General features: G+C 34.9%; 1 protein-coding gene across 7 annotated transcripts in view; it reads right to left on the bottom strand.

Annotated features, from left to right (window-relative positions):
* Positions 1 to 14,214, bottom strand: part of ELP4 (elongator acetyltransferase complex subunit 4) — a 142,194-nt gene that overhangs the window by 124,292 nt on the left and 3,688 nt on the right. For all 7 annotated transcript variants that reach the window (XM_061356640.1, XM_061356634.1, XM_061356638.1 and 4 more), the window contains exons 2-3: positions 12,091 to 12,126; positions 2,225 to 2,346 (exon numbers count right to left, since the gene is read on the bottom strand). In XM_061356640.1, coding sequence (XP_061212624.1) covers positions 2,225 to 2,346; positions 12,091 to 12,126 — 158 coding nt within the window. The remainder of the gene's footprint in view (positions 1 to 2,224; positions 2,347 to 12,090; positions 12,127 to 14,214) is intronic.

The following is a 14,214-nucleotide window of genomic DNA, read 5'->3' as shown; positions in this document are numbered from 1 at the left end:
ATAATTATGGTCTCTTAGAATGTCTTTTCCCCTTCTTACTACCAGCAATATTTGTCTTGTTTATAGGTTCAAGAAACTTCCAATCACACCACAGAATTAGAATAGGGCAATTATGGCACCTTAGCAAAGAACTGAATGTATAGATAGACTGACCACACAGTATGGACATAAGGCAGTTAATGAACTTCCTTTACATAAACCACACATTAATTAGAATACTAGTTATAGAATATATTGAATCCATACTTGAATTCTATAAAATAAACCCCAAGCATAAAGTGTATAATTCAGGTTGATATGTACCATTATTTACATTGCCTTTTCAGTAAAGAATATAGTCTCACTAAATAAAATGCAATGTTACTCAATGGTCAGATATGTTACACTAAAATTCTGATCTGATGGAGACATCCAAATACCCAAACCCTCATTTTTATGACAGTAGAGGACTTCCTGAAATACCTGAAGGCTCTCTCTTTTAAAAAAGCCAAGTGAGGCAGTTGTAGGGAAAACTCCTCCACTTCTGTGATCTGGAGACCTAACTGTGGTCAACAGCCTTTTTCTAAGTGAGGCAATAACGTATTTTAGGTAACACATATTGGCATTTGAAAAAGTGCCTAAGCTTTCCCAGTGTAATTTTTTAGATTGATGCCTAGCATATTACAGGGTTATTTCACTGAAGCAATTTCAGACAGCAATAGAAACCAGAGAAATCAACTCTACTATGTCTTGTCTGTTAAGCAAAGGAAATGTTGAATAGTCAGAGTAAAGCAGAAAAGCACAGACAAGAATACTGTTGGATATACATAAACACACAAATAGAGGAAGAAAACAAAATTGTTTTCCTCAGCTTTCCTGTAGTAATATTGTCCTTCCATTTATAATCCTTTATAGTAACACCACTATGAAGTTACACCAGAGGAATGCAGTATTATTACCTAGTATTTACCCCTGAAAAGTTAGAAGGAAAAATTATTCCAAATTAAGACTTTAGAGCTCAGTAAGTCAGAATGACCACAAACTCAAACTGGTACAAGAAGGAGAGATGCAGTAACAACGTCTGTTGGTTGACTTGCAAAAGGATAAGAACCAGAGCTAGGAAAAATCTAACATGCTATGAACGACTGATTCAAAGGTGAAAGAAAGAAGAATAAAATGTATGCTAGCTGCTCTATTTTAAGCAGTTTTAGTGCAATGCAATGAAAACATTAATTTGAATTATTTAAATTTTATGAGAAGAACAACTGCAGGCATCATGTATTGTACGGTCAATGCCTTAATCATCAGTTTTTTTAAAAACAAATATTATTTAAAAATATAGCATGTTCTTGTAATTCTACTTCAAACTAAAATTTTAACCTAGTTGTTCATGCTATATTCTAAACCACAGGAACAAATTATAAATATTTCACCCCTAAATAAACCCTCTTGAGGCTCAAGTTCATTAAAAACATCTTAAGATTTTTCATAACCACAATCATGCAATTCATTAAAGCATGTATTTTCCTGAATACCGAAGACAGTATTGAATAGATTAGGCATAAAATAGATCATCACAAGGTAGGAAAAAAGTAATAATTTTGTCCAGAAATAGTCTCTGAACACTCTTAGGAAAATAGCCAAACTTCACTTGACGCAGAAGTAATCAGTAAATTATATGTTACTTTTAACAGTAGAAAAAAGCAGCATTAGAGAGACACAAAATATTTAATGGCATTTGGTAAGATTATCCTCACACTTCAGCATTTTTTTCTTTGCTGATTAGGCTTTTTCCCTTATACAGTTTCCTGATAATAGAAACTATCAGTGTTTGCTTAGAAGCAAGCTTAAGCCTGAAAGGAACCTTTCTGTATAACCTATCCAAAACTGGCCATGTTTCCTATTAGAAAAAAGACAGAATGAAAAGTATATGTAAAGGAAGTCGTAAAGAGGTTAAATTATGTTTTTATTTTCTATGGGAAACTACAAAAAATATCTAAACAAATTGTACAGTTTCCACCACAATATACTGGAAGCAGCTTAACTACTCTTCCTGATAGGCAGGTGGAAACTGTACACTGTGGGGTTTACTCAAACCATTCAACTAATCCAGCTAGTCTGTCTGGTTCTTATGAATCACCAAGATTAATCAGTTTCTTTCTACACCATTTATGAACTTTAAAATGTATTTCAAGTCATCAAGAGATTACAGCTTTACTTGTAAAAAATTGTGAGCGTTCTTTACCTTTAAGATGCTGTCAGGATGCTCTTTAGCAGAAGCAACAAACAAGTCATGTCCACAGACAACTCCCTCTGCGAGAAAATACTTGAACAGCAAATTGGAGTAAAGAGCATATTTATCTTCCTCTGTGAAAACAAGAACAGTTGGATTTTATTTTTCGTTATTTTTCTGGGTTTTTTTAATTAGATAAATCACCCATCTCCATTTTCATAACACTGTAAAAGCCCTCTGTTGGTCTACCTCCTAGAGTATATAATGTACAACTGAGATAACAGGTAAAATACGATTGCAAAACTTTAAAAAATAATGATTGATAATAGTATATTCCTCATTTTTCAATACTGTCTCACATATCCGACCAAGTATTGGATTCTAAGACATGGGTGGGTTACAGCAATATCTTCCTAATAAGGTTTCCCATAAGTATCAACTAAGATTAAGTTTAATGGGAAGGGAGTTTGTTAATTTAGAAGAACCATGTTAGTATTTACATTCTTAATGCTTAAAATATTAACCAACTTGCTTAAAGAAGCTACTAATTAATGCTTTTTCAAAATTTAATTGTATTTGGCCTGTTAAAGCTATAGAAAGGTATAATTTCTTATAGAGACATCCTTACACCGCATTTCAAAACTGAAAACTACAAAAAATAGGCAAAACAAATGGATACATCAAAAAAACAGACAATGTGCAACACCATTTTTGAAAGGTAAACACAGCAAAGCCATTAAAATGTTCAAACCACACATAAACTTACAGTTTACGAAGTGAGACAGTACTTGTTGACAGACACTGTGTTAAAATACTATTGAAATAAAAACACAAACCCCACTGACTTCAGAAAGGCCATTTCCTTTGGCTTCTTTGTTGCATGTTAAATATCAGAATTTACCAGAATCTGAAAGTCTTAATGAGCTTCATACAATTAAAATTACCATAACTCAAAACTATGGGGGAAGTGAAAGTGAATGAGTAAATGGCAAACAAAATTTGAATCATCTCTGATTTTCTTTACTTTTAGGAAATACAAATAACAGCAATGTTATTTTTAGCAAAAAGAATTCTTAGCAACATAACTACTTGATTAATTAGCAATAAGTCGAGTAAAACTTTAGGTCATGCTCTTTGGAATAGGTATTTATGCCATTTGTTTAGAAAGATATATGAAATATTTTGGGAGAAAAGTAAATGCAACACTTTTTCACATTAAATCTGGTTGCTGGAAGATAATACACATGGATGTTATGGCAGAAAGTTAGACACAGATTTTCTTTATACAGAACCAACATGACTCTTAATCCCTTCTTTCTGTGATTTGGAAACAATTTCCTCCCTATTATAAATCACATAAATATTAAGTGAAAAACCACAAAAGCAATAATAAAGGCTGAAAATAAGAAAGTTGTCATTCATATCTAAACTTGTAAAAATACTAAAGGAGGAAAGCAAAAAAGAATATAACTTTGATATGTACCGGAATAGTATGCTTTGGAGCTTAAGAGTCAAAAGAATCAATAAAGTGGAGTCGGAGGAAAGAATGAAAGGCGATATATATCCAACTAGGAGAAAGATATCTCCAACTAGGAGAAAGAACATTAACAGTAATGGGGAAACTTCAGAAACAAATTACAGAAAAATAGTGTTTTACTGATACACTCCTAATATCATGCACAAGTACTGGTACTTTCAGTGTTTAGATCAACAACAGAAAAATTCAAACACAAATTTTCAAATTCTCTGGGAAAGGTACAATTCTCCAGAGATACCCTCCATGGGATATTGGGCGAACTAGAATTTATTTCCTGCCTTTTTTTTTAATTTTTATTTCACTTTTAAATGTAGTATTTGGGATTTTTTATTTATTTTTACAGTAAAAAAGTATTTGGTATAAGCTGAAAATTTGGAAGATTTGTTTCATTCATTTATTTCTTCTTCAAAATAATTCCTAAAGATGCTGCATTAAGACTACCTACTTTGCTGGTAAGGAGAAATACTTATTTAAAAGTTTCTCTTTCCTTAAACCTAAGAAATGAACTTAAAATCACTCTAAAGCAACATTTCAAGACAGAGAAAAATCCTTTAAAACACAGTCCCTAAGACAGGAAATGACATAAAACTGGATGTCCAAATAAACCAAAGGGAATACAGTAATTGCAACACTCTTGCTCCTAATGCTAGCCATGGATAGAGCCAGTTTATTGTACAGTCTGAGGGTTTTAAGAACTCAGATTGTATTAATATAATTTACCCTGGATACTGTTAACCTGCCTAGCAGGACATACTAACCTTCTAATGTACTTCCAATAACACACCTTGTAAAAATAATGGTCTAGTGAAAAATAGGTACATATCAGTACCACGGAAAGTTCTGTGCTAACAAAAGCTTCCTGTCGACAGAGTGGGATCCTTGTTAAGATTTCAGCAAGACTCGCTTCTAAAAGCATCACAGAACTACAAACACCAATTTTCTTGAAAGTTTGGAGCTCTTAATTGAATATTTTATACAGTTTACTCTTGCATGCTTAAAAAGCTATTAACTGTGTTACAGAAGAACTGTTTTCCTGGTAACTGAATTCCACACATTGCCACATAACCAAAGATGTAGATCCATATATGAGACTAGGATGGAGAGAAGACTCAATTCAGATAAAACTGAAGGACTACTGTTGCAGAAGGAAAAAGTAAAACTGGCACTATCTAAAGTTTTGAAGAAGTATTACAGTCTTATTTTGTAAGTATAGTGTTTGAAGCCTGCCAAGATCTTAAACTGCTTCAACAAGAGGAAAACAAAACACATAAGCAGAGTAATCCTCCCTTGTAACTGGAGTCCAGGAACATATACATACAGCTCCTACACCCCCAAGCATTTGCTCTCTCTAGTTACTTATGCTTTGGTTGCTTACTCCAATATAACTGGTAATATAATATTCACAGTATATTTACTTCCATGTGCTAACCTCCATCTACGAAGCTCTCAATTTGAGAACAAATGCTCACTAGAAATCAAAGTAACAGCATGTTATCTACTTATTAATTAATTATTTCTTTAAATTGTCTGAGCTACCTGAAAGAAGACACCAAGCTTCCCACGTAATCATATCACTGAAGTACCTGTCAGTGGAGGGAGAAAATTTTGTTAGACCTCCCTTCCTTTGAACAAAATTGGAAAAGGAACACTAGTGAGGTGCTCTGGAAGAATCCTAAGCTGTCGTCCTTGGTGAATAACAACCATCCACAATTTGAGGCACAGAGACACTAAGTTGTATTGCATACGGACAGTGCTTAAATGACATTTAACAAAGTATAACCAATATCTCAATTGGTCCAAGTATTTTATCGTTTGAGGGTGCAACTATACAGAGAGTCTTTCTGGATCACTGTTTTGATACTAATTATTCATTAGAAAGTGAACAACATACTAAATTTTGTGCCAAATGTAACATGGAAAGTCCATAAACCATGGATAAATACAAGAAACCATACTGTATGTTGATTATTTAACTGAACTAAGAGGAAATAAAGCTACAGTAATTAAGAAGAATTTTTACTCAAATTTTATTTGGAAAGCTGAAATATTAAAACAAACAGTAGAAGTGAACATGGATATATACCTTTTTACTAACCTATCCAAGATTATAATTCATTTTCTTGAGTAATAGACTTATTTGTAATATAACAGGACTACAGAGGTTCTTACACTGCCATACCCTTTCAAAGCATGATTTTCAAAACAAGGAATTCCAATTTAGCCAAATAAAAGTATTTACATTCTTTATAAGGACATGTCATTTTAGCATTAGTATTTCCTTTGGTCTTCTTACATTGATTTTCAGTAAACTTTAAACAGTAAAATTAAAGTAAAAATAGGAAATGAACTATTGGAGACTGATCTAAATACAAAACACCTTACAGTCTGCTACAGTACTCTAAGGATTAAATGTGTCTCAGAAAGCCTTTACAAACAGTGAATCCAGGATTGTTGAAGTCAATGCATCTGTAAGAATCCCTCAGTTCTTCAATTTGTCAGATAGAGGATGGCTTTTTATTGATTCATTTCTAGGTCACTAAACTTTTGTGGTATTCAAAAGATCTAAAGTGCACCCATATGGGGCTTTTCTGATAGCATCCATTGTAGCCTGGCTTCAATATTTACTATTCAAAACCATAGGAGTACAACTTTCTTCTTGTAAATAAACAAACAAATCATTTAGCACAGGTACTTCAGTAGCTTATTGATTACTTTCACGGATAAATTGAATGAAACACTTTGAAGTGTATTTGTTTTCTGGTAACACTTGGACTTACTATTTTGAAGGCTAGGATAAAGTCTCAAATTGTTATCTTTATTTTTATAATTACACCCTCATCCAAAAGAACATCCATTTTGTATGTGTAGGAACTAACACTTAAGTGTATTTTAGTCAGTCAAATATTTAAGACAAGCCTGGCCCAATCTTTATTCTTAGCCTCCATACTGAAGAGCTGTCCCGTCATCAGCCTTCATTGTGAACTTTATTTCTAGCTAATAAGGCGCATGAACAAATGAGACTCTTAGCAGCTGCAGACTCTTTCCTGGGTCCAGTCACCGCAAGTCACACGCCCGTCCACAGCCTTCTCTGATTCTTTTCGAACAAAGAGTGTTCTACAGCTAAGTAGCAGGTGAGTAACTAGTGAAGCGTAAAACTATACAAGGAAAAGAGATTATTTACCTAGAAGTTATGCATATTGTTGCCAGGACAAAGCCTCTTCTTATCCTATGGATAAGGACATAAATAAAATAGTTTATTGTGATCATTATCCACTAGTCTCTTTCCACAACAGTATGCTTTATCCATGAGGATAAAAGACTCACAAAGAAAAAAGCAGTATTGTCAGTATCAGTGCAATGAATTCCAACATATAACCATGTTGAAAACTATGCATAAAGACCAGTGCCTATCTATGGCTCTTTTCACCCCTACACTGTACAGGCTACTGAACACAAGACACATTCTCGACACTTTTTGTGCATGGACTGTCTGTAGGAACTACTCAGACAGTGGGACACAGAATTAGAAACAAAATTTTAAGGCAGTGGAGTTTCTCTAGGGCACAGAAAACAAAGTGAGCAGATATGAGTGAGGCACAGTAAATATATAATTTACATAAAAATTAAGGACAAAAAGGTGAGATTTTTGTATATGTATATGTAAACACGTGGCCTTAAGGAAAAATATTTAGCCATAACTGCTCCTTCTGCACAGAAGTATTCATGTTCCAAGAGAGGGATGGAGAATAAGCACCGTAACTTGAAAAGGAACAAAAAGTCACGAAGAAAACCCACCATCCAACAAATATGCAAAGATAGTATTTATAATAACAACTTTTAAACATCAGTATAATAAACAGTATGAAGATCTCTGAAAGACTACAGAAGCAATTTGTAGTATAATTGCTTAAAATCATGAGAGCTACAAGTGGAAAATATAAGACTGTAACAATGTAATGTACAGATAGCTGATTTTTTTTTCTCTGTACGAAGTCTAGACAGGTTGCCCTAAAGCTGCCAAAAGCCTGTCATAACCTATCAGTATTGATCATTTTTTTACCAGATAGTTCTACAGTGGGGTACTGTGACCTAAGGTGTGTCTTTCTAAAGCTATGAAACATATCTCTGAATTGCTGCAGGTTATAAGATGCGTTTATTTTAATAATCTGAAATTCCATTTAAAAGATACTTTACTAATGTCCACATTTACTAAGCTTGAGGGGATATACTTTGTGTCACTTGCATTTAATTAGCACATGCCAAAACAGAGTTGTCAAACATGTAAGTTACAATATTTGGCATTTGGCCATACTTCAAGAAGGTGAATTCTGGTAACTTGTATTTTGTAGAATTGTATTTACCAGATCACTGTTTTGTACCTCTTCTGAGATTGAATTTTCAGCCTTAAAAAGATAAATTCGATTATACTGACAAGTGAAGAGAGCTCTTACCACTCAGGTTAAATTGCATGGCTAACAAAAATAATAGTAGGTGATTAAAGTAGCTGAAACTGCTTCAAGGCTTAGAATGTACAAGTATAGACCTGCTTTTAACCAGACAACTTTAACTTTTAATATTGACCTCAGCTACCAACAAAAAACCTCCTACTGATAATTAAAACATTTAGCCATCAATGACCTTGTCAAAACTAGAGCATCTAAAAGGTATGTAAGGATGGGTTCTCATAAGGTACCCAGGACAGACCTATTTGAGTGTGCTGTAACTCACTAAGTAGAATGCATTATATAAACAAGGCTTATATGTAAAAGCAAAACAACATCCTCCTGGAAACACTTCCCAAGGCTGGCAAAACAGATATGCAACAGGTTGAAGTACACTGGAGAGAGGAGGGGGAAAGGAGTGTACTTAATCAACATTTATACTATTTGTTTTGAAAGGGGAGATTCTTCTAGAAAGCTCCTTTGAAGCAGTTCACGATGAAATAACAAACAAGTTGCCTCACATTCATACTGAACAAACTGTTCTGTGTTAAAATTTAATTCCACGCAGAGTCAGAATACTTGTTTTACCACTTCTCATAAGCCCAACTTTTTGCAACTAATTTTTTGCAACTAAAGTACTGGTTAAAATCCAAAACATTCTTGTTGTGTGGCCAAAACTCAGGAAATTTCAAGTTCCTCTAGTAGCTAGAAACTTGCATGAGACTATCATGGTCTCAACTCTCTAATTCTCATATAAATAAAACACTGTCAAAAGAATATATGATAGAATTAAATCAACTGAAAATCATGATGCTTGTTATTATGAATTAAGTTTTAAAAAACTGTGCACTTATATTTCAAACAATAGTTTGCAGTCTTAGCAAGTAACCTCTGCCTTTACTGCATCTTCAGAACACAACAGTTAAAATAAATATTTTAATACCCTGAATCTACTATTATTTGGTTAAATTAACCAAGATAACGTGACAAATAATGAAGATGAGCATTTAATTTGCAAAGGGAGCTAATCCAAAAGTAATGCAATTTATTCTTGCCTTAGAGAATGTTGAAGGAAGGGGGAAGAATTTAACCTTTTTGTAACACTTGGAGTACAACGCAAAAGATCTTCCTAGGAGGTTTATCACTGACAGCTTCAATCCTGTATAATATTAAGCTTGCCTAGACTAATCTCTCGACAGAATTTTTTTATATACTGACAGGATATTCTAACAATGTAATTAACAGTTCTATCTGCACCAACTTTAAAACTCAGTTTAAAAAAATTTTAGATTAATGACTCAGGAATAAACACAGTTCTTACTTTAAGACTTTTTGTATATAACGTATATATATGTTTCAAAACAATAGATGGTAAGTCTTACTTGGGGAAAAAAATAGCTTTCAGAACTAAAAGAGAGCTAGCTTCTCCTTCATGTTTCTGTGAAGCTAAGTTTGATATCAGATCACAAATAATCAACATAAGGGATAAGTAAATTAAACCCCACCACTGAGTATGGCCAGAGAGAAATGAGGTAAATATCCTCCCATTTTCAAATCATTTTCAAATCTCCCATTTTCAAGTCTTGTCATCTTTTTTATTAGAACACACAGCTCACTGTCATTGCACTTTCTTTGGTGCCACTAAGGTCAGGTCAAGTAGACATCTAACCTGATGCTCAACAGCAGCCAAAAGCAGGTATTTAGGAAGAGGTAATAAGAACTGAACAAGCAAATGTGATGCTTCACCCAAGTACTTGCTCAGCCTCACACCATTCAGAGGACTCAAGGACTTCCTTAGCTGGACTTGGTATCCACTAACCTAGTAATGCAAATTTCTTTCTCTTCCATCATGCTGCCCAGTTTCAACTGAGACCATGATTTTTTTTTTTTTTTACATTTACATTTTTTTTACATTCACAACAGCCTATGGTGAAGTATTTCACTTGCATACCACCTGAAGAACAACTGTCTTTTGTTTAGTTACAATCTTTCAGCTAGTAGGTTCATTTGGTGTCATCCAGTTCATCTACTGGAACGGTCAGTGAATACTGTAATGGGAAGAAAAACCAAAACTAATCTCTGATGTGTAAAATATGATAGGTTCCAATTTTTTTTCTTCCTTTGTCTATAGCAAGATTGCAGCTCTTCTCAAACTGAGTGAGAAAAGAAAGATCTTTACTGAAAGCAGTAAGAGAGAAACCTATCATTTTTCCCAAATTCACAGAAATTTGGATGAAATTTAATGAGAAAACTGAGCTTAACTGGCAGTTTCTGCCTTGACAACGGGCATGTACTTTCTCTCCTAGTCCTCACTGTGCAATATCTCTTTCCCTTGTGCTGGCTCTGGTACTCATCTCATGTTAGTGAGCTGATTCAGGTCACTAAACACACAGAAAAGTTTCCGCTCTTTAACTGGGTGAGTTTTCTGTCAACTTGGGAGAGTTGAGAGTTGAAAAGCACTACCGTCAGCTTAAGGAACAATAAAATTGCACAGCCATGAATGGGGAGAATTTGAACAACTTCTTTCAGCAACAGTGAACTGCTGTATCTCAAAAAGTTTCAAAAAAAGTTCTCAAAAAATGTGAACTTGAAGAGCAGCCCTTACGCAAACAGTGGCCTGCATGGAATTACATAATGTCAGTTCTTTTTTTCTGGCAGCCAACTATTCAAATGACTTAATCTGCACTGATTTATATACCTTATGTAAAAAATCAAGATTTTTCTAAGATTCAGTTAGAAAGTAACACCTGCCTCTAACCGTGGATAAAATGCAGAAATGAAAGTAGCCATCAAAGTACTTTAAAGTAACAAGCCACACAACTACAGGTGTTTCTCTAATAAATAAACTTTCATTTTTTCCCCTGTACTATCATCTCTTTTGCTAGGAATGTAACAAGCTTGAAAGTTTCTCATAAGACCCATTAATCTGTTAAACATTTAAAACAGAAAATAAACCCCAACTAAAATCAAATTTATGATTTTGTATTAAAATTTATGTTATTCAGCCCTTGTACCCTTCTGAAGTAGTTTTGTAGTAGAAGCCCAAGATTAATGAACTGATGTGACAAATCAGGTGGTACCTCCTACAATTCCTCTTCTGCAATAATGGTCGTTGTTATATGCTGAAACGGTAAGCACTTACAAGACTAACTTGGAAGAAGTTAGTCTTCCCTCACAATTGTAGTTTTGGCTGCAATACTTAAAACTGAGGGGCCTGGGAAATATTTCTCGTACAGTCCAGTACATACCATGGGGATATGAAGACAACATGTATGTGCACAACAGTCCTTCTCCCCTTTGCTACACTTCAAATAGAAAGGAAATCTGGGCATCTCAGCTGCAATGCAGACATGGTACCAGACAGTTTCAATGTAATCTGCAAAGGGAATTCTGTTGTAAACTGTTTAATCATCTCAGTGTTCCTCATCCACATCCTGACAGAAAGCTGGCTTTCAACAGCTTACTCTTACTTGATTTCAGCAAACAAAAGATTAAAAGATTCTGTATTTCACAGCTTCCTCAGAAAGCCAAACTGAAAAATCAACCAACCAACTCTGAGACGATACACAGTCTGAAGCTTACAGGAAATCAGGAAGCTTAGAAAATATTAAATAATTTGAAAATTTTCCTGAAATTTGCTAAATGCCCTGTTTTCAAAAAGAATACTGCAGTATTCTCCTTGAGGAGTCAAAACTGCCTGAAAGTGTTTGATCCACTTCAAGTAATTCTTGAAATAGATACTAGTCCACTTTGAAGGCTATCCAAAGTGAAGTGGGCCAAAAGTTACACTTTCCTAAAAGTCCAAGTTTAAAAAACAATGAAATGATAGGTTAACTAAAATACATTAAAAAGCACAAAACACATCAGATTATGACTTTATCTATATATTCTATACTAACCAATAAGAAGAAGGGTTCCAACAGCTATGCCTCCACCTGGAAACAAAATAAAATGAAGATAAAGTAAGACTACATTTTAATAGCATGTTAGAGAACAATTAAGTTTTCTTAGTTTGTAAGTCAAAGAAAGGTGATAACTGGGAATTTAAAAATATAAAAGTGAACAATATTTTAATTACCTTTGCAATACTTCCTACAATTCTCTATTATGAAATAATTATACGTTACATGTAATTACATATTACACATTACAATTACTTTCACAATATACTTACTATCATCACTGTGGTTAAAAGATCCTGCAGAGCTCCACGCAACTATGCTCAAGTACTACAATAATGATGTATGGTCTGAGCCAGTGAATTTTTACTTGGATGACTCAAGTGAGTAATCATAGAATCAACTGAGCTGGAAAAGACCCCTCAGATCATCACGTTCAACCATTCCAGCACTGCCAAGTCCACCAATAAACGACGTTACTAAGGGCCTCGCTTACACAGCTTTGAACACTTCAATGGATAGTGATTCCACCACTGCCCTGGGCATCCTGTTCCAATGCCTGATCACCATCTGGGGCAAATTTTTCCTAATATCCAATCCGACCCCCCCCCCCCCCTTACCTCTTGCCCTATCACTTGTTGCTTGAAAGAAGAGACCATCAGCTACAGGTTCGGGGTGTAACATGGACTCACCACTACACTGTTACAGACTCTTATAGTCTATATCCAATGACCCAACGTCCACCATCACTCACCTCCACAGGGAAGGTTCTCCCCTCAAGGAGTTCCCAACCCCAGGGAGAACCCCTGGCTGCAGGAGCTCTCTCTGAGGAGCAGCAGCTCAGAAGGGTTGCCCCAGTGGCTCCTTCACACTCTGGGCCAGTTTGACCAGTGACCAACTATGGTCATGTACTCTATGGGCTCAGGACCCACTTGCCACCCCTGCACCGCCAGTGCCACCGGGACAAGAGCTGCGCACAGCAGTTTTCCTGTGAACACATCGGGGGGGGGAAAGATTTGGTGGGATTTGGCTAAGGCTTTGGTAGGTGCTCCAGTTAAATCCATATTATCACTACCAAGTGATATTCTTCTGTACCAAGGACTGTGTATGTAAAGAGACCTAATAATAGGCTAGAAAATTACCAGCCATGTCAATGAGGTAAAATGTTGGCTCCACTGGTTTTTATCTTATTACTGGCACTGCAGTAAGGCAGGTAGGATTTCAACCAGTGGAATATGGACAGACAGATCATGAACATTTCAACGCCGATCTGAAAAAACCCCAGGCTGCTAAAGTCTCTTGCAGTATGTCTTGGACATAAAAACAACTCTATGAATGCAATCGATTTAAATATTTGTTCAAAAATAAAAATAGTTTGACAGATTTATACATGGTAACTACTATTTTTCTTTTTGTTGAAACAATTACAACAGATGCTTATGTCCCAATCACAAATGACTGACTGAATAATAGACAGAATACTCTCAATATGTGTTAATGCATAGATTCTTATTCCATTGATCTCAACAGGGAGGACCAGAAAAAAAAAAAAAGCAGCTATGAACTCCCATTCTGATTGCTTTATTTCTTCCTCAAAGAGATAGCAAGCACAAATGTATAACAGTGGTTTAAATGGTTGTCCCAAGAAGGAATTTTTATAAAGACAGTGAAAAAGAATTCATATTTTATTTTAGATTAAGAGTAAACAGATTTATAATCCAAATTCCAAGACTGAAAATAGTGGAATAACTTGAAATCAGACTACAAATATATTGTTGAACAATCATAAGACTAATATGAAAGCTAAAAATTCCTGAACTGTTCAGATGGGCCTATGGAACTAGCCTAATTCAGTGCTTTGCATGAAGAAAACTGCAGTATTTCTTCTGCAATTACATACTGCTTTAAGAGCAAGTTAGGAGCAAATGGAATCACATCAGCACAGTATCCAAAGCTCTTGATAAAAGAAGTCAATTCTGGAACGCATAGGTAGACTCTTGTGAACAGGATAATTCAGTCTACCAGTTCAACAGCTGATTAAATTCACCTGAAATTGATTCCAATGGGGATTGGATCAACTTCTTGATCTTTAGCTCTGCTGATGGTAATACAAATGTTGATATG

The sequence above is a fragment of the Neopsephotus bourkii genome, unplaced genomic scaffold (assembly GCF_033783945.1).
Source record: "Neopsephotus bourkii isolate Nb327-2 ecotype Australia unplaced genomic scaffold, CSIRO-AGI_Nbou_v1 NB_860, whole genome shotgun sequence".
NCBI classification, from domain to species: Eukaryota; Metazoa; Chordata; class Aves; order Psittaciformes; family Psittacidae; genus Neopsephotus; species Neopsephotus bourkii.
This window is presented reverse-complemented; position numbering and strand designations above follow the sequence as displayed.